The 25,914-nt window shown below is 34.6% G+C and overlaps 2 protein-coding genes across 2 annotated transcripts; one reads left to right on the top strand and one right to left on the bottom strand.

Moving 5' to 3' along the window:
- The first annotated feature begins 2,358 nt into the window (after positions 1 to 2,358).
- Positions 2,359 to 4,519, top strand: LOC125662579 (uncharacterized). The gene is made up of 5 exons (XM_056161457.1): positions 2,359 to 2,372; positions 2,611 to 2,751; positions 2,833 to 2,983; positions 3,095 to 3,196; positions 3,653 to 4,519. The coding sequence occupies exons 1-5, from the start codon at positions 2,359 to 2,361 to the stop codon at positions 4,517 to 4,519; spliced, it is 1,275 nt and encodes a 424-aa protein (XP_056017432.1).
- Positions 4,520 to 4,887: 368 nt separating this feature from the next.
- Positions 4,888 to 7,699, bottom strand: LOC125673332 (uncharacterized). The gene is made up of 8 exons (XM_056163769.1): positions 7,526 to 7,699; positions 7,335 to 7,432; positions 7,128 to 7,253; positions 6,085 to 6,239; positions 5,842 to 5,954; positions 5,579 to 5,718; positions 5,220 to 5,435; positions 4,888 to 5,136 (listed from the first exon to the last, which is right to left on the bottom strand). Exons 3-8 carry the CDS (start codon positions 7,165 to 7,167, stop codon positions 4,904 to 4,906), a joined length of 897 nt encoding a protein of 298 aa, XP_056019744.1. The 5' UTR covers positions 7,168 to 7,253; positions 7,335 to 7,432; positions 7,526 to 7,699; the 3' UTR covers positions 4,888 to 4,903.
- Between the last annotated feature and the right edge of the window lie 18,215 nt (positions 7,700 to 25,914).

Below are 25,914 nucleotides of genomic sequence, written 5' to 3'. Positions count from 1 at the left end.
CTGCTGATTTGTGTGTGGTTAATAGCCTGACTTAATGCTAATTTGTGTGTGGTAAATAGCCTGACTTACTGCTAATTTGTGTTTGTTTCATAGCCTGACTTACTGTTAATTTGTGTTTGTTTAATAGCCTGACTTACTGCTAATTTGTGTGTGGTTAATAGACTAACTTGCTGCTAATTTGGTTAATAACCTGACTTACTGCTAATTTTTGTTTGTTTAATAGCCTGACTTACTGCTAATTTGTGTGTGGTTAATAGACTGACTTACTGCTAATTTGGTTAATAACCTGACTTACTGCTAATTTGTGTGTTGTTAATAGCCTGACTTACTGCTAATCTGTGTGTGGTTAATAGCCTGACTTACTGCTGATTTATGTGTGGTTAAGCCTGACTTACTGCTAATTTGTGTGTGGTTAATTCATATGGTAACAGTGGTCCTGTTGTTATATCCCCTCTTGCGATAAAATGCGAGGGAATATAAATATCACCAAAACATACAGTTTCATTTTCTTAGAATTTTTTCAGAGTAAAAAGTCTTACATGCGATCAGTAAAAGAGGCTGAGACCATACCATCATCTCAGAAGATTATAGATTTTTTATTAACATGATTAGCATTTGGGCACAGTAAAATATTGCCTGTAGATTACATCATTCAGAACCGAAATGTCATCAAACTCTCCTCTGTCAGGAGGTGGGAAAATATACAAGATGATCATTACCAAGCCATGTTGAAAACGTACCACATATATTCAGACTGCCTCGATGAATTCATGTGAATAAGAAATCATGTCATTAAACGCTTACTGTACGATCTGTTTCATCCATATGCTAGAATCGGCGATTTAAGAATACAATCAAATAAATTATACTACATTTGATCAAGAGATCTCCAAAAGTAAGACAGTTTAGAAGTAAAAACTGAAATATATTTCAGCGTATTGTAACTTTTATAATTCAAGTTTAAAAAGAAATAATCAAAGATGAACGCTAGCAGATCCTCAACATAGATGAATCCAAACCACCCCGAATTATTTCAGATGGAAGGTATATCACAAATATACGCGAGTGTGTTACGTACGTAACAAATCAATACTATTCAGAAAAGAAAATGCGTTGTAGCAGCCAAATTCATTTGTGATAAATGCTACATTAACGAATTTTATACATTTCTGTTTATTAATTTATAACCACTAATATATTTTGTTGTTTATTGATAAAGCTAACATTAGAGGATCGGTGCGTCGTTTATTAATTGACAGGTGTTCATTTTTCTAGTTGTATAACTACGGAGAAGACGTAGGGATGAGTTTTGGTGATAATTAATCGACAGATGTGCGGGGGGTGTTTTTTTACGCTATCATGATAACTGTTTATTTTAGGGCATGTAATTTACTGCAAATGTAAATGCGCATAATTAAGAAATGAACAGCACTTTTGAGCTGTTCATGGTCAGTATGAACGGAGTTGTATTTGAGGCAAATTCTGTGAATTGCACTAGCATATTGTTCATATTGACCATGAACAGTTCTAAAGTACTTTTCATTTCTTATATTTATATTCATTTACTAAATCACCATTTGTTTACATTGCTTCTAATTTGTTGCATAAAACGAACTCCTAGCCTCTGTCACAGTTGTATTGTGACGAACGTCAACACTTATACATGACGTCACACTTCGTCTTGTATTGTATTTTCTTCTTGAATGTCCACTATATGATAATCCTAGAGGAGAACTTTTGGATAAGATATTTAAAACCTTTCCAAACCTAGTACTGCTTAACAATACTGATATGTTTACATGGATTATGTCAAAATAAAGATCCTGAGTTTGCTGTTTTATTTTGCCAATATTTAAATGTAAATTTCAATACAAAAAAACATCATACATGTACAATATAGTTATGTGTTTCTTGACTTTTATTATTGGATATATAATTGAATTGATGTGCACATAAATGAGGAATGCTACACCAGAGAAATTTGATATGTACAACAATATCTTAAAATTAAAATCTTTCAAATTTACTTTATTTAGTTAAAAAATGCAGTTTTAGTCAGCATTAGTAGAAAGCAATCTGAGAATTTTTTGTTAAAACACCCTAGACTCGAACATGCAATCTACAGTTCAGAAGTCGGTGTTAACATATTTTCATCCATGTTTTAAAAGGAAGTCTGTCATTATGACGATGTAGAGTACCTCCTTCATCAAGTTATTGTGCTCAATTCGTGTAATTGAATTGATTCATGCATCAATTAAAGTGATGAGAGCAAAAAATAATTAATTTGATGTGCACATCAATTCAATTACAATTATTGCAAGCAATACTTGAATTGATGATATCTTCAAATAATTAAAGATGTCTTCAATTATGTGAGTTAAGTGTTAATTTAGTGTTTCATAATAATTTACATTGTATATTAGACTTGTTGATTTTAAATACTCATACATTTAATATATATGTAATGAATGGAACATATACTTTTTAAAAAGGGTCCTACTTCTCATCATATATCATTTCTTTTTCACCTTGCTGTATCCATATATGCTGATGTGTTCTATTTAAAGTTGACATAAAAGTATAACTGTTATACACCTTATTAATCCACAGGAGAAAAGATAGGACAGTGACCTCATCGGACAGAATATGCAGCTGTCATTTCAAAGATGGAAGGAAGGAGAACGGCCCAACATTGTTTCCTTGGAACCAGGGTACTTACTTTGACTTCCAGGATCCGAATACAATTTCACGGTAAGTAAAACAGTTGATACCTGATCTATTTTATAAAGTGATTTGTCTTCCACCATTTACATCAGTTTCTTCTCATTTTAGACATCAATCCAGACAAGCTGACCCTTGTACAGAAGAAGAGACTGAGGCAGCTGTTACATGTAATGACAGAGAACCTTTGACTACAAATGAGACTGTTGATCTGGAGCACACTTATATGCGGTCCTATACATCTCTTGTACAAGAGATCAAGGTGATTAATTTTTAAAAACTTAAATCTTTTTGGTAGATTTAAATGTATGTATATCATAATTCACTTTAAATGTATGTTTAAAATAATCAGCAATGATGGTTTATATTGAAGGGACTTGAAAAGCAAATTGCAGAGTTGCAGACAGAAATTAGTTACCTCCAGTCCAAAAAACATCCTGTAACAGTTGCCAAAATAATGGAAAATGAAAAGAAGGTATGAGAAATGAATTCCAAAATGATTGATATAGTTCTCCTTACAAATTACTTAGTTTCCAAAGTGTTTTTATTCAATTTTAAGATTTAAGGAGGTATGCTACACCAGAGAAATTTGATGTAGATGTAAAGTGGAGGAAATGTACAACAATATTTTGAAGTTGAAATTTTTCAAATTTACTTTATTTTGTCAAAAAATACAGTTTTAGTAGAAGGTAATCTGAAATTTTTTTAAAACCCCTGCTGGACTCGAACCTGCGACCTACAGTTCAGCAGTCGGTATTCTAACCTACTGAGCTACTCTGCTAGGTTTTTAAATGGAAAAGGAAAACTCAAATATTGCTGATATCGAATTTTTCATCCATGTTTTTAAAGGAAGTCAGCCATTATGATGATGTAGATTTACCTTAAACACTATATGAACATTTTATAGCTATAGTTTACCTATTTATTTTAGATGATGATGTACACCTCTTTAAAACCAGAGATATTTAGCACAACATTACAGCGGTTCCCTCTGGTATATGTGGATGGGTGGACTCCAAGTGCTTTTTCGAGGTCGGACCAACTTTTCATGACATTGATGAAACTGAAGCTGAACTGTCCCCTCCTTGACCTTGCCGAACGATTCTGTACCAGCAAAGCCACAGTACATAATATCTTCATTACCCATGTTTTTGCTTTGCATGAAGTGTTTTTTGTAGGCATGATGGAAAACAATATTCCATCTCTTCTGAAATGCAAGTCATCAATGCCATCAAGCTTTGGAGATTTCAGTTGCTGTCGTCTGGTAATTGATGCCACAGAGGTGACGCAGGATGTCCCTGGTCAGGACATGGCAGCTCAATCCCAGACATATAGCTCATACAAAAATCGACACACTGTAAAGGCAGTAACAGGTGTTGCTCCTAATGGAGCAGTTGTGTACGTTAGCAAACTTTATCCTGGCAGTACCTCAGATGTGGCTATAGTGGAACACAGCAACATGTTAGCTAAGTTATCGCCCGGGGACATGATCTTGGCAGATAAAGGTTTTACCATCTATTCACTTCTTCCTCAAGGTGTTCACTTGAATATTCCCCCATTCCTTAAAGATAAGGGACAATACACACCAGCTGAAGTTCAGGTTTGCAGAAAGATAGCTCGTTCAAGAATCCATGTTGAGAGAGTGAATGAGAGGATAAAATATTTTGAGATTCTTTCACATATTCCCCAGCAATTTCGCCACATTAGCACAAAGATTTTTCAAGTTTGTTCTATGCTTGTAAACTTTCAAGATCCAATGATCGCTGAAATTGCAGATAATTACACTTCCAATCAGTAAATTGATATGGTTGTTTATCTCTTTCAATCTATAGAAATGAATACTATGTGGTTAACTGGCAGGTAAAATGTGGTGTACATTGTGTTGATATTCATGAATGAAGTACATGTACTGAAATGTAAAGGAATGCACCTCATTTTATTAAATGTGCATAAATGTTCAACCAATCTAGTTGTTTTCTATTTCAATGTCTAATTTCAACAAGTTAAGATAGTAATCTATTTTGCAGTGTGTGTTGTTACTAAAAGAGAGCCATCATGGTTTAATTGCCATAAATTTCGAGCATAGGTCTATTTTGAAACCTTTCACCAGCATTTGGTTATGTTTCAGCAACATGAGTTTATCAATATAAGAGAAGAAGAAAAAACTAAATAAACTGACATTTTACTTCTGAACAATGGGGATTATTTGAGTGAAGTAAAAGTCAATAAGTTTTGCAATGTTCTGGTCCCATGCACTGTCTTGAAGAACCCTAACTATGGCAATGTCCTTGGTGGTCCACACAACAAAGTCACAGGCGGATTTGTTCTGAATATGTAGCTGTCCCTGTACTTGATCATAATAGATGTGATCTTCCTTTAGCTTGTACATCTGTCTGCCATCATGAACCTGGAAGTCTAGCAATATAAAATTCATATGAGTCAATGAAATTTTTTTTCAATTTGCTATAGGAGATAACTAATTCAAGAATATGAAATACCTAAACAGAAGTCTTTGATTGATAAAATGGCCTCAGGAATAGTCATATTCCTGGCACTGAAAGGACATTTAACTTCCAAAATCTCTGGCATCAATTTCATTGTCTCCAGTATGTCTGTCAGTTGAGCTACTTGATGGTTATATTTATGCGTTGCTGCACGGCGGATAATCCCATCAGGACTTGCCCCTAAAACACCATTTTCATGTAGCCACACCCCTGAAAAGGTTTGGACACAATGTTGTGTATTGACTTATAAAATTGTACACTGAGTCTGTGTATTTTAAGCAAAAATATGAAATAATCTCTTGGTATAATGTAGCATTTACTGTAACATAACTATCATAAAAAGAAAATTATACCTGTTTCTTCAACAACTGCATCACCGTATGAGCAATACTTTGCTTTGGCAACTGACTCATTGTTGATACCCCATAGAATGGCATCTTTTGTTGACAAATCATAAGAGCCCAGAACCTGTTTGAATAATGATGGAGGAAACCTGAAACAATATTACCAAAATGATTTAAATACACATTGAGGTGTAAAACATACTTTAGGATTTATTTTCAACATGATCAATCTGATTCAATATTAAATTTATTAAAGAAGAATGACGTTTTACCTATTTCGTCGGATAGCAGCAAGCGCTTTACCAAAGTTGGATGCAGTTAAGCGGTTTTTCCTGACCAAAGCCGAAAGATGGTTGTTCTTCTGCCCAACAGTCAATTGTGCAACCTGAAATTACACGAGTTATTCTAATGTTATTTAAATTTTTTCTGCTAAAATATTTTTATCTATTGCCTTTGAACTTACTTCATCAATTTTTTTTTTACCTAAGGATATGACTAACTGTACATGTATCTACCTGCTCTATTTTCTCCCTTTGGATAGCAAGATTTGTCTTCAACCACTGTATCTTGTCTGTAGCACTAGTGTAAGCTTCTCTCAGCAATAAATCTTCTACATAAGGAATATCCAGTGTAGGGGATGGGGGTTCTTTTGACACTATCCACAGCATAGCTACATGTAAAATTTGTGTTCATGAATGATTTACAATCAATTTATGAATAACTATTCATGAAATTTTAACATCAATAGAGAAATATGAGTTTTAAACTATATATATATGCTAGAAGATAATGATTTCCAATTTAATACAATGTACATGTTTATGTTTTATGCCATTATTGATAAACTTAAGTGATGGAATGTTGCATTACAACAAATAAATCTTCTAGTAGGAAAATAAACCTCAAAACAAACTTTAGAATATGATACATGTTAATAACAATAAAAATGAAAACATGTACCAACTGCACTCAAAGCCCATTGTTGTTAAAGTTTTGATATGATGTAAAATCACACTTTTTTGTTCAGCATAAAACTAAACTACTTAATATCAATAGTCCCTATTATAGGGTAGAAAATCCAGCATTGAGTATTTGTAGGCCCAGTATTCAAATATGAAACAATTGAACATTTTAAAACAAAAACGAAATCACCAAAAAAAACAACAACATATTTTCGAGCATAATCTTAAACCTGAAAATCGACCAAGAGCATTAAGTTTATCACACAGGAAAGCAACATCTGTATCATCAACTGGTCTTGATGTAGCCCTAACAGAACAAAGTAATTAGATAGCATATTAAGTCTCTTGAACCCAATACTGTTTAGAACAATGTAAGAAAAATAAATAATTTTAGAATATAAAAATCTATTATATCCATGGGACATCTAAAGTTCACTCCATATAACCATAATACCAGCATAAAAAGATAAGCAGATGATTTTATCAACAAGTTTATAATGATAAATAGTTCAACTACCCATTTAATTGACACACTATTTCATAAAATATGATACTTTAAGATAATTTGTTTACTTTCTTCATATTCTTAAGAATACCTGTAATTGGCCACTTTTTGTGAAGGTGGAAAAAGCTCATCCATAGTGGTTGTTTTCTTTGGTGGTGCTTTCTGAGGATGCTGGATCCAAGAAGCCCTCACATCCGTCTTGCTAACATTCTTATAGCTAAATAGAATATTATAAAGTTTTATAACTATTCATATATAAAAAAAAATCTAAGGCATGCTTACTTTCAACATTTCATACCCATATAAAAGGAGAGATGCCTTGTGGTGACATTTATCCTGCCCGTTCACACAATCACATATGCTGTCAGAAACTGTGTGGTTATCCCCTAATGTGACCTAAATGAAGGAACAGAATGAATACTTTCTGACAAGTTAAAAAAAAATAATTAGTAATATTGAGGTGAAAATTGACACAGAACGTGCACTTACACTGACGTGGTAACTTCTGTCTCTCATACTGGCTTGAACTCTTCCCTGGGCGTAATTAAGTTCGGGATCGAACATAAACTTTAGTACATGGTCTGCTTTTACCGCTAACTCGGACTTTTGATGAAGTTTTTTGGTTCCAGACACGTAATTCAACCAATATAGGATATAAAATGCCATCCTGTTATCTATTTACCGTTACCACGTGGATTTGTTTATCTCCAGTAGCTAAAATCTCCTTCAATCTCGTCAAATTACGCACTTCCGCTTTCTCGCCCTGATTGTCCGTTCATAGTCAATATGAACAGATTGTGTCGCGCGCTGAAATTGGTTGGTTCATCGAGGAAAATGCGCTTTGTAAAATAAATATCTCGGTATGAACGACTTTTTCAATAGAGACAGGCTACTGGCAAATAGATAAACGAACAAGTTCTTCAAAACAAAACAATAAGATTCATCTTAATTCTGAACCCCAAAACTAGTAATATGTTGACGGTGCTACCGTTTGAGCGAGCGCAGCTTCATGTTTAGTTTTCTCCTAGGGTTTTATATTAAAAATCATTAAAACATGTATGATTGAAATATTTTTATGTTATATATACATTTCATTTGTGCTGCCTTCACTGTGACACGCGAAATGTTCTGAAATGTATGCTCTCAGCAGTCAACTGCCTCTACTTTCCTTTTTTCTACTCTCAATCTCTTCAAGTTACTAATTGTATGATAAAAATGCCCAAACCTTTCAAGTTTGTAAAACTGTGTTAACAGCACCTCCTTGGAGCATAAAACGCATTTCAATATAATGATAATTTTATATAAATCGATAAATTCAACTATTGGGCATGTACATGTATGCGCGGATCACCCCCCCCCCCCACCCACCACCACCACGTACACACGCACCACCATACCCCCCCAACCACCACCACGTACACCACCACCACCATGCGCTCCTATCTAATTTTTCAAAAAATGAAATTCATATGATAATCCCCTTGTACATGTAGCAATGGTATGTTCCAAAAGAGAAAATTAGAACAATTTTTACAATATTGTACATAATCCTAGTAGTAACACAATGATGAAATATTTCAGCATTCACATATAATTATTGAATAAAATTGCAACATATTCAAGCACCTCACCACTGTTGTTGTGAGAATACATTATTTAAGATTAATTCAGAAAACTAGGATTAATTAATGATTTTTCAGTCGTTAATATAGCAAGTGGCATGGTTGGTTATCATGAGGGAGGGGGGATGTCATCGTGGTTTGCATTACCTGACACGTTAAAAGGAAATGGATTCAATATACTTATTATTTTTAGTCGCGAAAAAAAAAATTTTTAAAAATGTTTTCAATAAGACCGAATTCCATTGATTTTTTGTAATTCTTTAAAAAGCACTAATTCAGTACCTGTGCTCCCTCACATATTCTAACAATTTAACTTTTGTCTTGTCAGAATAATAATTCCAATCTTATATATTACAATTGTTTTGATTGGACAAAAATAAAGCTGAACAAGAGTTTACACATCAATAAATCCGAAAACGCGATGTATTCATACACGCCTGAAAACAAACAACATAGTGCGGGGAAACTATTCAAATTTTTGCAATTGTTAATAAAGTGAATGAATTGGAATTATAAGAATCAAACATTCTTTTTGAAGAATTTATCGATGTGTAAACTCCGGACATTTTACTCACAAACTTAACATAAAAGTGTTTCGCACTTTTATTCAGTTTGTGAGTAAAATGTCCGGAGTTTACACATCGATAAATTCTTCAAAAAGAATGTTTAATCCTATAATAAATTCGTATTGAGAATTTAGTATTTTAATCAGATTTGTGGTTTGCAGTCGATTATACACAATTTGTATTCGATGCCATATTATATGTATTATGCCTAATGTTTACGTATATTCAATATTGTTCCGGTAGTATGACTTTTACAAATTTAATGTAAATAACAAGTACGTATTTAGTTCCACCACTGTCAGTCTTATTATGACATACGTCAAAACGTAGACATGACGTCACACATCATCTTTGCATGCCTTTCATAAACATTGCACTTCGTTAAACATTTCGCCTAATGGTGCAATGAATTTAGGAGCTAGGAGACCACAAGATTAGGATGATAATTCACGTAAATTCACAATCATATTCGAAGGTGTGACTTTGCGAGATCTCAGCCATTTTTGACAAGGGACTTCTGGGATTGGCGTGGAAAAAATTTCCTTGTTAGAGGTTTAGATTTAGCTCGGATTATTTCCCGCGCTCTACTCATTAGAGGTCGCAGTACGAGCCAGCTTCGCGAGTGGTAAGTTTTTTTTATCTGTGTCAGAGTTAGACCCCTTTCTATATTTATGGTATCACAGAGTTCGGGCCCAAAACGGACTTAGCCCCTGTGTTCAAAACAGAACAAAAACAACCCGAAGTTAGCACGAGGACGGAGCTGTATCAAAGCATCCTAATTTTGGATATTTGATCCGCCTATATATTGAACGCGGGAAATATAACACAATTGATATAAGCAGTGCATTGTGACGTCATATTCTGCGTCGTTATGTAGCAAAGTTTGAACCACAACAACAAACATGGCGTTAATCATGGAGTGATTATATATGATTAAGAAAATAAGATTTACATTCTTTTACGAATTTTATGTAACATCTCAGAACAACGTGAACTAGGACAGACGAGATTCAAAATGGAGAAATACATGTCCACGTGCTAATATATTCGAATCGACGCCATTAGTACCAAAATTTTCAAGTTCCATAGTTATGGTTTAATTTTTCATTATTTTCCTATATTTTCCTTTTAAACATGTATATACGTGTTACCTATAGGGAGAGCTCCGCTCTCACGGCCCTTCGGGCCGTGAGAGGGCTTCGCCCTCTATTAAACAATTAAGACTCAACCCTATCTTTAACATCAACCATGGTCTTGCACCAAATTATTTAAATGAGAAATTTGACAGAAATGATAATTCTACTAGGGGAGCCTCCAATTGTAATTATGTATCATATCAGGGTTAGGGCCTACAATAGTTCAAATTTATATTATCATGCCATTTTAAACTGGAATTTTCTTCCTTTTCTCTTCCTTTGGAAGTAAAAATATAGCTAATAGAGCTAGTTTTAAATCTGCTGTCAAGTTGCATCTTGCAGAAGAAGCTCGTAGGAGGAAAGAAAGCATTTATATACGTTTTTTATGGTGTATAATGATACATTTTAAAAAATATTTTGTATCAATATATAATCAAAAAATGTACATAATTTTACTTAATTTGGGCTAAGAAAATCATCTTATGTTCAATGTTATTTTTGTCTATGCTGTCTTAGTCATACATAATTTATAATTAATACGCAAGATTTATAAATTGCTTTCATGGGTTATCCTAGGCAAAGATTTATTTAAAGTATATAATTTATATTGTCTGTGAAAAGACCTGGTACTGTGATAACCATGTATTTTGATAATGATGTTGTTGGTGGCTATAGCTGTGATAATATCTGGAGTGCTATTGTGTACATATGATAGTAATGTGCCAAAAATTCATTTATGATCCCTAATTGACATTACTAATGTATTTTACAATGTATATGATTAAGATTTGTAATTTATATGACGCTTTGCCTGAATAAACATAATAATAACGAACAGTGATCAATTAAAGGGGAAGGTAACGAACAGTGATCAACCTCATAACTCCTATAAGCAATACAAATTATATAGTTGGGCAAACACGGACCCCTGGACACACCAGAGGTGGGATCAGGTGCCTTTGAGGAGTAAGCATCCCCTGTCGATCGGTCACACCCGCCGTGAGCTCTATATCCTGATCAGGTAAACGGAGTTATCCGTAATCGTAATCAGTGTGCCAAGAACGGCCTACCAATTGGTATGAAACACGTCAGACAGCATTTGACCCAATGATAGGTTGTATTGACGAACTAGATCGTTATAATGACCATAGAATTTGCGAAATGCTGACTTCAATCGAGACTGTTGAAACCCCAGTACCATCAACTTGTTTGTCAGTAGCTTGCCTCGATTTAAAAAATGATCATACGCAGAACAAGCTCTTGCGTATCGATTGATTGATTGATTTATCTTGCTTAACGTCTCGCTCGAGAATTTTTCACTCATAAGGAGACGTCACCAAGACCGGTTTCAAATTTAGGACTATGCTCGGCGCTTACTGCCATTGAACAGTGAGGGTTCTTTAGCGTGCCACACCTACTGTGACACGGGTCATCTGTTTTTAAGGTCATCTCCGAGGACCCGTGACATTCACACCTGATGCCGAGCGTTTGGCGATGGAACTGTCACTACCTGTTTTAACGACTTAGGTCAGTCGCAGCCGGGATCCGAACCCCGGCCTTCCGCATGCGGGGCGAACGCTTTAACCTCTCGGCCACCGCGGCGGTTCTCTTGCGTATCGAATCAGTTAAGAGATATAAACATCATATGCAGGTGATAATGGGATATTGCTACATAAATATGGGAAGTTGACGATGGAGAAGCTGAAATCATCCCGTTTGTCATACAGTTGAGTTGTCAGTTTGCCGTTAATATCTATTTTCAATAAAATATCTAAGTATGAAGCAGAAGTGGACGACTCAGTGGTGTCTTTTACTTCGAGCTCACAGGGATGTATCGAATCGACATATGAATGAAAAGTGAAGATAACGAACAGTGATCAACCTCATATGAGTGAAAGATTTTTTCTTCTAACGTAGAAGTTGTTGAATAAATTCTGCTTCATATGAATATAGAAACAGGTCAGCTAACAAAGGAGCAAAATTCGTGCTCATGGGAATTCCAACAGACTGCTGGAAGACCTTATCATCAAAGACCCCGAAAATATTGTCAATGAGGAACTCTAGCATATCTTTTATTTCAACTTCAGAATACTTGTGCGTAAAATCAGAGTGGTGTTTAACAAAGTAATTTTTTGGATGACTGATCATTATATATAGGATATTTTTTTGATCTCAAGTTTACTAAAAAGTTCTTCAGAATTTTTTAGAATCCACATTTGATTTAAACCACTTTTGTTATATGTACTCGCACAGCACGTTTGAAGTTTTTCCTTCACAGGTGTTAATATTTTCGTGAGGAGCAAAGATAGGGGCTTGGTAGAACATTTACTGGATCCAGCAATGTATCTTTGTTTGCAAGGGTTTTTATGAAGTTTAGGAATCCAGTATACGTACGGTAACTCATATTAATCCGACCCTTTGACTGGGATATTAAATGTGTCTAAAACTGACCATACGGAGAACATATATATATTTGTTGGGTTATTTCCCTTACAAATCGTGGAAGACTGGACATTTCCTGAATGTATGGGCCAATCCAAAGTCCGAACAATTTTCGAGGTATTTTTTTTATTCCAGAGTACGTTGATTCGTGTTTGAGTAATCATACGAGTACTGAATGCATGTATCCGTTAAGATAACTGATATAAAGATTTATAGGCGTATCGGGTATAAATTTATTCCATTTATCCAAATCAGGCTAACCGAAAACATGGACCACGTGGATGTTGTGATTATTGGGAGTTCCACTTAAAATCTTATGAAAGGCGAAGATAACGAACAGGGATCAATCTCATAACTCCTAAAAGCAATACAAAATAGAGAGTTGGACAAACACGGATCCCTGGATATACCAGAGGTGGGATCAGGTGCCTAGGAGGAGTAACACTCACCCTGAGCCCTATAGCTTGATCAGGTCAACGGAGTTATCCGTAGTCAAAATCAATGTGCCAAGAACGGCCTAACAATCGGCATGAAACACGTCAGACAGTATTTGACCCAATGATAGGTTATATTTGCAAACTAGATCGTTATAACGACCATAGAATTTGAGAAATGCTGATTTTAAACGCAACTGTTGGGACCCCTACACCATCAACTTGTTTGTCAGTAGCCTGATTTAAAAACTGATCATACGCAGAACACGCTCTTGCGTCTCGAATCAGTTGAGAGATGTAAACACCATATGCAGGTGATGATGGAATATTGCTACATAAAAAATGGGAATTTGAAGTTGATTATATTTTGTTTAATGTCCCACTCAAAATTTTTTCACTCATATGGAGGCGTCACCGCTGCCGGTGAAGGGCTGCAAAATTTAGGCCTATGTTCGGCGCATACGGCCTTTGTTTTGAGCAGGGAGAGATCTTGATCGTGTCACGTCTGCTGTGACACGGAACATCGGTTTTTGCTGTCTCATCCGAAGGATCGTCCCATATAGTCGCCTCTTACGACAAGCAAGGGAGGGAACTGAGGACCTATTCTGACCCGGATCCCCACGGGATGACATTTATGAAGCAACGTGTACCGTTTGCCTGGTCTGCGACTCAACTGAACGTCTTTTGTTCCTAATTTCTTCTTGCAAAAGAACGGGCTAAAATTTATACGGCTCCAAACTTTTAAACTGTTCGTGACTTTATCATGTTTACAGTGCTACTGATGAAGTAAACCGGAACCGACGATGTGACGTCATCAATCAAACTTCAATGGCCGCTCTCTTAGCGGCGGGTAATTTAAAATACATGTACATGATGGATTAATAATGATTTAATCGTTAAGCAAGCATTTTTGTTGTTAAAGACTGCAATTTACGATATCAATAAGTAATACTTTATTCATAAAAGCAACAATGTGGTTAGGGTTGCCTTTTCCCTTTAATGTTTTAGAGAAAAAGATTTTTGAAAATTAGACAATTTTGAAATTTACAGTTATGTAACCCTTGTCCCAAAGATGGGACGACGTATGCTGACCAATTGCAATAGGTCACATGAATTTACTCAGGTGACCTAAAAACTATATGTATATATTTAGGAAAAGAAGAAAGGGATGTATGAAAATGTGAATTTCCCAACCCCAAGGTTCTGAATCCAGGGCGGTTCCAAATTATTCATATGGTGTTAATACAACATTTACTACATTATGTAATGCCTTTCATCAGTATCCTGAGTATGGGCACTTTTGAGGGCATTTGTGATTTAAGAACACATCATCTTTTATACTGCTGCTGAATATAAGAAGTTAGCTTAAAGATGCAGAAGAGGAAATTATTTTTCGTAGCCCTTGCGGATAGTAATGATCGCGGTAGGTTAGTGATAGAGCGTTCACCTCGTAACCGAAGGTCGTGAGTTTGAACCTGGCTCGTGGTCGCCTCAAACCTAAGATGTAAATATGATTGGTTGATTATATCCTGTTTAACGTCCCTCTCGAGAATTTTTCACTCATATGGAGACGTCACCAATACCGGTGACGGGCTTCAAATTTAGGCCTATGCTCGGCGCTTACTGCCATTGAACAGTGAGGGTTCTTTAGTGTACCATACTTACTGCGACGTGGGGCATTCGTTTTAAGGTCAACTCCGAGGAGCCGTGACATTCACACCTGATGTCGAGCGTTTGGCGATGGAACTGTCACTACCTGTTTTAACGACTTAGTTTGTCGCGGCCGGGATTCGAACCCCGAGCTTCCACATGCGGGGCATGCTGGGAGAACGCTCTACATCTAGACCACCACGGCGGCAAGATGTAAGTAGATGTAGTGATTGCTCCTTCGCCAAACTTTCGGCATTTAGAAGTGAAAATCGTAGGTCTTTCTAATATGACCTTATAAACGGAGGTCCCGTGAAGCGGCTGGCGTAAACGCTAAGCATAGGTCTAAATTTGTGGTACTTCACCTACAACTGGTGACGTCTCAATATAAGTGAAAAATTCTTGACGGGTCGTAAAACAAAGACCTGTTGCTCATGTGACCAATAAGGCATGTGGATCATTTTCGCAGGCCAAGGGTTTTTGGTCCACTCCACTCCTTGAGCGGAGTGGACCGAAAACCCTTGGCTAGCAAAGATGCCTGTATGCGGGCTTCTTGTTTTAAAAGTTTGAAAAGTATTGAACATCGATAGAAAATAAAAGAGCAAACACAACTACCCGTAAATTACTCATTAATTCGATCTCTTGTCACGACGTAGCGACATAAGAGGTTTCTTTTTAAAGGTATGGTTATATTTGAATAACATTTAAATGTGATTTGAGCTGAAATATTAATGTTTCAGATTAATTCCAAAATTTCGGCTTGAGCATCACTGAAGAGACATTATTTGTTGAAATGCATCAAAATTGGTACTGTATAAGTTTTACATTACGACCCCTGGGTCGAGGCCTCTGCTGGTGGACTGTTAGTCTCCGAGGGTCTCTACAGCCCAGTACCTAAGTACTTCGTTACTAGCTTGAAAATACGGATGTATATTTAATTGCTGTTATAAAATTTAGAAATTCATTTCAAAATTAAGGATTATCTCCCTCATGCATAGCTCTTATCCTTGGACGAATTTGGCTCCACTTGTTTGGCACGCTGTTTTTGGCTATATTTAGATCTAAAACTTCATAGTTATTTCGGATTTCAAACATTTCGGTTGAGCATCACTGAAGAGACATTATTTGTCGAAATGCGCATCTGGTGCATCAAAATTGGTACCGTATAAGTTTTACATTATGACCCCTGGGTTGAGGCCTCTGCTGGTGGACTGTTAGTCCCCGAGGGTCTCTACAGCCCAGTAGCTAAGTATTTCGTTACTAGCTTGAAAATACGGATGTATATTTAATTGCTGTGATAAGATTTAGAAAATCATTTCAAAATTAAGGATTATCTCCCTCATGCATAGCTCTATCCTTAGACAAATTTGGCTCCAGTCTTTGGCACTCTGTTTCTCCTTCTAGCTCTTACAAGTTTATTGTCATTTCGGATTTCCAAAATTTCGGCTTGAGCATCACTGAAGAGACATTATTTGTCGAAATGCGCATCTGGTGCATCAAAATTGGTATCGTATAAGTTTTACATTAAAGGGAAAGGCAACCCTAACCACATATTTGCTTTTATGAATAAAGTATTACTTACCGATATCGTAATTGACAGTCTTTAACAACAAAAATCCTTGATTAACAATTAAATCAATATTAATCTATCATGTATTTTAAATTACCCGCCACTAAGAGAGTGGCCATTGAAGTTTAATTTATGACGTCACACCGTCTATTCCGGTTTATTTCATCAGCAGCACTGTAAACATGACAAGTCATGAACAGTTAAGTTTGGAGCCGTATAGATTTGAACCCATTCTTTCGCAAGAATTAAGAAATTGAGAAAAGAAGACGTTCGGTCGCGTCGAAGACAAGGCAGACGGCAAACGTTCTTCATACATACATGTATGTCTTGAACCTCAACTTGTCATTATGCGAATGATGGATCCACAGTTTACGTAGTCTGACTTGGTTGAGTCGGGAATTTCGAGGAGAAAAAACAACAACAACCTTTATTCACATCTCCCCTTCGCATTAGTGTAATTAACTGCTTGCCAGGAAGGCTTCAACCTATTTATTCGTAAAATCTACCACATGAACAACTTTGATGATCTCACACGTGCTTGGGTTCAGGACACACACACCCCTTCCGAATAAGCTACACGAGTTGATTTTTTGTTGTTGAAAATATTTCTAATGCATGTCAACGTCTTGCATACCCATTAAGTCCAAAATACATGCAATTCAAAATAAGCCTTTAAAAAAAATACCCTCACTGGTTATTAAATTTGTATAAGTTCTGTTATAATAACCAGTGAGGGTATTTTTTCAAAGGGCTTATTTTGAATTATTTTGGACTTTATGGGTATGCAAGACGTTGTTGACATGCAATAGAAATATTTTCAAGAAAAAAATAATTAAATCAACTCATGTAGCTTATTCGTAAGGGGTGGGTGGGGGTGTGTCCTGAACCCAAGCACCTGTGGATGATCTTAGAATCTCACAAAACCGGAACAGACTGTGTGACGTTAAAATTATTGATTTTTGTGGTCCAAAGAGTTACACATCATGGCAGCCTCTATAGATCGCGGGAATTTCAATTTTTGACGTTTTCAAATTAGTACTGAAGCATATCTAGGCCATATATCAACAGAATTGTATGACAAATCTTTATCATATGATTAATCCTATCATTTATCATGTAAAAATCTTTTGGGTTGCCTTTCCCTTTAATGTAATGATTGAGAAATACTTCCTGTATGTTTACAAAGATATTATCATACATGTACGACATGCATTACTTTTAAATTCTACACAAATCTTATCAGGTCGATCAGGACAGTACGCTTAGCGACCCCGGATGTGAAAATGAGCAATGTTGGTTTTGTAACGGTCAATAAGACTATGACCCGACAAGTCATCTCGTACACAAAAAATACAGATCTGTTTGTTATCTTCACCTTGCATACCTGTGCGGAATTCATCTCGAACAAAAATTTTAGCGGTCGCAGAAAAAAAATCAATATATCAAGTGTGGATTTCATAAAACTCACACAATAAGCAATTAAGGACATTCGCGACGTTCCTGACATTTGCTATGAGATATTTTTTATCTCCTCGAAATGAAGAGTTCTAGCATGATTTCTGAAATAGGTTAAAAATTGTTATACATGTATCTTTACAATCGGTGATTATAGAGTTTTTTTTACTTCATTAAAATTGGACTACAAATGTGGTCAGGAGAAATGTTTGGAAGAAATAGAAATTTTATGAAAAGTGAATGATATGTACAACAATATTTTGAAATTGAAAACTTTCAAATTTACTTTATTTAGTATTTAGTCAAAAAATGCAGTTTTGGTAGAAAGTAATCTGAACAAAATTTTTAAAAAACCACCTGCATGCTGGACCTGCAATTTACGGGCCACCAGTCGACACGCTAACATACTGAGCTACCCAGCTAGGCAATTAAGTGTAAAATAAAGATATTGCGGATACATGTAAAACTTATACGGTACCAATTTTGATGCACCAGATGCTCATTTCGACAAATAATGTCTCTTCAGTGATGCTCAACCGAAATGTTTGAAACCCGAAATAACTCTGAAGTACATAAATCTTCCTCTTGACGATGTACTATACCTTCTTCAATTTGTCGTACTTCACCTTCTCAGTATGAGTGAATAATTCTAGAAGAGATGTAAATAAAGCAAACAAACGATCGAAACTTTAATATATGTATATATCAAGAAGAATTAAAGTACAATGCAAGGGTTGTGGTCGCTCAGAGGTTAGACAGTTCGCTTCGTTACTAGGTTCGACGAGTTTGAGCCCCGCACGTGCCATATAGTCGCGTTCACTTAAGACTTCACGTGATCATAGGTAGTGTTTGCTCCTTCACCAAACTCTCAGTATTAGGAAGTGGGAACCACGGGTCTTCCGGATATAATCTTAAATGGATATCGCGGTGGGCGGTGTCGCGGTGGGCGTCGACACTATAAAGAACTCTCAATTCAATTCAATTCTTTATTGTCCTTGAGTTATACAACTCATCGGAATACATCTAGTACATGTACATTTGTATACACAATATATCAAAATGTATAAGATAAACAACAGGTGAGTGGACAGGAGAAGATATGAGGAGAAGAAATTACAAATAAAAATAATATAAATGTAATCGCATTATGAGATGCACATGTTATTAGAAAAATAGTATAACTATATTATTGATTTACAATGCTACAATTTCGTATTTTCACAGCTTGAACTAAGAATTTTCCCAAGTTATTGAGTTCTCTGGTATTGTCTACACTAAGGAGCTTAACTCATTTAAAGACACTTGGTTTTGTGTAATAAAAACTCTTAATATATTTCTTTCTCAAATCTTTGTAAAATGGACATTTCAGGATAAAATGAAACTCATCTTCTATATCATTATAATCACATAATTTACAAAGCCTCGCAGTCCTTAAAACATTGTTGTACCTGCCTTTTTCAATATTCAAAGAATGTGAAGACGTTCTGAATTTAATGATAATTTTTTTCCCTTTTAAGTTGATTGGTCTTTTGAGATATGATTGTAAACAAAAGTTATCTATTAAATGTTGATAAAGAACACTTTTTGGTGAACTTGAAAGAGACGACATTATGTTTTGTTTGTAAATATCCAATATTCTGAATTCTATTATTTTATAATCTTTAAGCTGATTCACACACGACTTTTCAAACAAATATTCTAAACCAATGCTTGACAGATCATGTTTCACATTAACAATCCAGCTGTCATTGTTTGCAATCATATTTTCATAACAATCTTTCAAAATACAGTTATTCGTGGTTTTAATTTTTAACCAGAATTTAAAAATTCTAAATTTTCTTCTAATGTAAAGTGGAAATCTGCCAAGTTCACAATATACCATACTATTGTTGGTTCTTTTGTTTACTCCTAACACTTTTTTACAAAAAGAAAGATGCACCTTTTCAATGTCCGGTGCTTTATGAAAACCCCAAATTTCACTGTTGACCCTGGACATAGATCTAGCGGTACCCTATAGCTGCTTAAAGGACACATCGCATGTTTTCAAGTATACAAAATTTATAGATACATTTTGTCTTTCTTATGCATATAGTTATTAATTCTAATACTTAGTTCGCTGAAATATTGCGATATTTAGCCAGTAGCCACGAAAAGTGTTTTTTTTTAAAAACCTAAGCCCCGATTTTAAAAAGTCTCGTTAATTAGTTAGGTAGTCACGTACGTGGTACAGTGATGTCACATGAGACCTTCCTCCTCCAGTTGATTGTAAAAATAGTGTTAAATATTTTTGAAAACTCAGCTTTTATACACCATAATTCACCATGTACAACATTCATTTCGATGTTGACAAATTTCCCCGAGTCTGAACATTCAAACCTGATGCGTTTTAGCCAGGTTACCTGTAAAGTGCGAAACGAAATCGAAACGAAAAAACGAAATCTACCGAAACGAAACGAAATCTACCGAAACGAAACCCACCGAAACGAAACGAAACCTACCGAAACGAAACGAAACAGATTGTATAATCGAACTCTTTTAATTATAATAATTAAAAATGGTATCTCAGGCCCCTGTTAAAGTTTACACATATAAATAAAATTCGCCTCCCCTTTGATGTAGGCTTTCGGCTTGACTGATACAAAGTTTTAAAAGTTAGAAAGGGGTGGGGGGGGGGGTAAGCACAAAGCACATAAATACCATGTGCAATTAGCTTCGGATCCATAAATTTCAGAACGGGAGGTTACAGTCTCACAGGTCAGAGGTCTGGGGAAACACACTAAACGAGGGATGGGGTCGTCGGCGTTGGATCCGCTTTGGGGCATAAATACATGTTTCAGTATTTTTGTTCTAAAAACAAATATATGTATACATGTGGATATTGTGTATTTGTATGTAGTATATCAAACGACTTTTAAAAGACATAGAGTATATTAAATGTATTAATAATCATATTGATCAAATAAAACAACAATACGCAGTTCCCGTATATGAAAGAGAGTCAGTTTTAGACAATCCTGAAGCAGACATACAGTTTATAATTAATGAACAACTATTTTTAGAGACCCTATTGATGGAAATCAGATCAAAAACAATTTCATATGCAAGTTACATCAAAAAGCAAAGATCAAAAAAAAAAAAAAAAAAAAGGATTTACAAGATCAACTAGAAGAATTGGAGAGGGATTTTGAACGAAATATTGAAACTATAAATGAAAAGAAAAAAGATCTTGAAAATATACGAAATCATAAGGTCAATGGTTGTATGGTACGTTCCCGGGCTAAGTGGATAAATGAAGGAGAAAGGCCATCTAATTATTTTCTCAACCTAGAGAATCGCCATTTTACAAATAAAATCATTCCAAAAGTAATAATTGTAGAAAATGATGTACAAAGAGAAATAATCAAACAAGAAGACATTCTGATGGACGTGGAAAATTTTTATAGAAACTTATATTCGAGTAATAGAAATATAAATGAAAAAGCAGATGGTAAAATATCTGATATATTAAAGGATTTTAGTGTTCCTAAACTATCTGATCGAGAGAAAAAAAACAATAGAAGGATATATTACTCACAAAGAAGCATCTATAATCTTAAAGGATATGTCAAATAACAAAAGCCCTGGTAGTGATGGCTTCACAGCTGAATTCTTTAAAATTTTCTGGAAAAAAATTGGGTTTTTGTCGTGCGATCATTAAATTATGGATTTGACCAAGGAGAATTATCATCAACACAAAAACAAGGAATTATAACTTGCATACCCAAAGAGGGAAAATCAAAATTCTCTCTAAACAACTGGAGACCAATTTCTCTTCTCAATGTTACATATAAAATTGGGTCAGGCTGTATAGCAAGAATAAAAACTGTGCTTAGTAAAATTATTAGTAATGATCAAACAGGTTTCATACCTGGAAGGTACATAGTAGAAAACAGTAGATTAATATATGATCTAATGAATTATACAGAAACAAATGATATTCCCGGAGTGCTAGTTATGATAGATTTTGAAAAAGCCTTTGATTCTGTTTCTTGGAAATTTATAAAAGATACTTTGCAATACTTTAATTTTGGACCTTATTTCTGTAGTTGGATTACAACATTTCACTATAATGCGGTTTCATGTGTGACACAAGCAGGCTTTTTATCTAATTTCTTTAAACCAGGACGTGGCTGTAGGCAAGGGGACCCACTATCACCTTACATATTCTTATTATGCGCTGAAATTTTGGCTATAAAAAATAAAAATAACAGAAGTATAAAGGGAATTCTAATCAATAACACAGAATATCTAATGTCACAGTACGCAGATGACACATCCATTATCCTTGACGGATCTGAGGTTTCATTGAGAAACCTTGAAAGAACTTGATGAATTTTATAAATTATCTGGTCTCAAAATAAACCGAGATAAAACTCAGATTGTATGGATAGGAAGTAAAAAATATTCAGATGAAAGATTATGTTCTGATATGAATTTCAAATGGACAACTCGATTTAAACTACTAGGAATCCATTATGATGTGGATTTAAATAAAATTTTGAAATTGAACTATGACAAAAAACTTGTGAAGATTAAGTCAATTATTGACCAGTGGAGTAAACGAAATTAACTCTATAGTGAAATCACTCCTAATTTCACAACTAAATCATTTATTTATTGCCTTACCAAACCCAAAGAATGCTTTCATAAAAGAACTTAATACTATTTTATTTGAATATGTCTGGAATTCAAAATCTGATAAAATTAAAAGAAAAGTTGCCACACAAAAGTATGCATATGGGGGACTAAAAATGGTTGATCTAGATTGTTATATCAAAGGACTAAAGTCGACTTGGATAAGGAGATTGGTTATGGAGGACAACTCAAAATGGAAAAGTCTCCTTAGAAATATTGTAAACTTGGACAAATTAATAAATACAGGTTCAGACTATATCTTACAGATAGTTGAAAATGTAAAAAATGACTTCTGGAAAGATGTCATGGTGGCTTTTAAGGAAATTCAAGAAAAAGTTGTCATTAAATCTTGGGAGGACTATATGAGCCAACCTTTATGGAATAATCATAAGTTCAAGATAGAAAGTCAGTCCATCTTCTATAAAACATAGTATGATAAAGGAATAAAAAATGTACATGATCTACTTGACGAAAAAGGAGAAATTATAAATTTTAAAATATTTAAAGACAGATTTAACCTACAAATGAATTTTTTAACATATATGGGTATAACACAAGTAGTAGCCACAGATATGAAAAAGTATAACTTTACAAATAAAGCATCTGTGCAAAAACCCCTTATCCCCTTGAATATCAAACTATTTGTTTTAACAAAGAAAGGGTCGAAACCTATGTATGATACTCTCAATAAATCAGATGCTATACCCACAGGAAAAAAGAAATGGAGTAGATATTTCATTACCTCTGATAACCAATGGAAGGCAATCTTTTACCTGCCATTCTTGACTACATTGGATTCCAAATTATTATGGTTTCAATACAGAGTTAACCACCACATTTTAACTATTAATAGCTATATGTACAAATTAGGTAGAGTAGATTCTAAACTATGCACCTTTTGTGATAGGGAAGACGAAACAATTTACCATTTACTTTGGGATTGTCCTAAAGTACAACAATTATTATCAGAATTTATCAGATATTGCAATTCAAAGGAGGATTGAAATAGAATTTGATGTCAAAACTTTTATATTTGGTGATACAAAACAAAAACATTTCAGGTCATACAATCCATTACTTGTAATAATAAAAAAATATATATATAGGAATAGATGTCAAAAAAATCAGCTAACACTTAAAGCCCTTATAAATGATTGGAAACAATTGTATCAAATCAACCTGGATAGTTATAAGGAAAGAAATGAATTAGATAAATTTAAAATGGACTGGGAAAAATTGTCTCCTTTAATCAATTGACTCCCTCCTCTCTCTCTCTCTCTCTCTCTCTCTCTCTCATAAAAAGAAAATGAACATTATAATATATATATATATATGTACGCTTAAATATATTCATATTCTTTTGTATCTACTTTTGTGCAAATGTATGTCGATTGAGTGAAATAAAAAAAAAAATAAAAATATTGTACATAGAATATACTCATATGCACCAGGGTTGTAATAAGTAGTAAACCTGTGTTTATTTATTTATTTGTTTTTTTATTTATCATTATATAGCATAACTCTACAATTTGTTATTTCAACATTGTCAATAGTTTATATTCATTTGATCTGTATCGACATTTATCATGCATAAACGTGTGCTATTTTTCTTTCAATACTCAATTCCAGCTTTTCTTTCTTCTTTTCCTTTTTCATTTTTTCATCATGTATTATTGTAATAATTGGTATATGACTTATTATTATACTTAGAATTTTCATTCACCTCTCACTTGTAACTGAGAGCGATATTAATATAAGCCTTTTGGTTTGTTTCTCAATCTATTATAAGGCATTGTTTGTAAACATTATTATCAAATTATTTACGAATAAATATTTTTAAACTAAACTGAAAGCCTCTGAGGTTTTTTTTTATGGGGAAATCCTCGAATTGCGCCGACCAAAATTTATCCGCGTTAGGTCTTCTTCCTCACACCTCACATCTTCCCAGTTTTCTCGGCTTTCTCCGCGCTCGGGCAAAGGTTGTTACAGAAAGTGTTGGGGTCATCTAGTTCACAAACATTAAAATTCAAATGTTTGTGAACTAGATGACCCCAGCACTTTCTGTTTCGTGTGTACAAATACACATATTTGATAGGAGATGACTCCGACAAATACGTATATATAATGTTTGTGAACTGGATGACCCGTCAGCTCGTACACAAATCTCGGGTAGGTGGTTTGGGTTTATCAGACCCCAATTTTCGAATTCAGCACGTAATTGATTTCCAACTGAACCAAATAAGTATCTCTTCTTTGAAAAACGATGCGTCAAAGCCTATTTAATACGATTTAATTAGCGTTGTGATTAAATACGCTCAAGGCACCAAAAAAAAATGTCTCCGACTATGAATTTCTCGTATTTAACATTTAATTGTCAAAACACATTTTTTCTCATTTCTCAATGAAAATATGCTGTGATCTAGTTAAAGAATGATGTAACAACCTTTGACCTCCGCAGCCCGAGCGCGGAGAAAGCCGAGAAAACTGGCATATAGCAAAGTTTTTTACCGAGCATGGTTTTTTCCCTTCTCCTTGAGAATTAAATTAAACTACGACGTGATGAACTTGAACCAATGTATTTGACCAAGGTAAAGATCACATTAAGAAAATATGAGGATTGATTGAATATTGTTTAACGTCCCTCTCGAGAATTTTTCACTCATATGGAGACGTTACCATTGCCGGTGAAGGACTGCAAAAGTTAGGTCTATGAAGAATTATTGTTATGGGTCAGAGCAAATCCTTAATAGCGCAGCAAAATTTACTGACAAAGGCAATTAAACAATTAGTAAGATTTATTTACAATTATTAATTTGTTAAAAATAAAAATACTAACTTACAATAGGTGAAAAAATGATCAAAGTCCGTGACCAGCTGAATCTACACAAAATAGTTAATTCCAAAATCCTAGTTCCTATTAATAAAATAACCCAAATGCCTCAAGTGCTTGTCTAATCAGAGCTTTTTTATCATAAAAATTCAGTGTATGTATGATCAGAATGAATTTTCTAGTACAGTCTTAAAAGACACAGTTATGCAATCATTACGTCATCTTTCTACTGAGGAAGTAAACATCGACCTCATGAACAATCTAGGTCACAGGTGTCAATCGAGTGCAAGTAATACACAACAAGATATAAAATAATGTTGTCTGGACATATCTTTGTGATGGAGAGAGATCAAAAGCTCATATCTGACACAAATGCTGTCAATGACCAAAGTGTCGTGATCCCGAAAGAAGGTCATATGCACGGGTTCAAGGTCATTGATAAAATGTAAAACTTTTGGTACGAGAGATTTAATATGCTCCAGTTCCATACACTCAGCAGGGA

This window comes from Ostrea edulis, chromosome 4, assembly GCF_947568905.1.
Source record: "Ostrea edulis chromosome 4, xbOstEdul1.1, whole genome shotgun sequence".
In the NCBI taxonomy this organism is placed as follows: Eukaryota; Metazoa; Mollusca; class Bivalvia; order Ostreida; family Ostreidae; genus Ostrea; species Ostrea edulis.
Note: the sequence above shows the minus strand (reverse complement) of the source record. Positions and strands in the feature narration are given on the sequence as shown.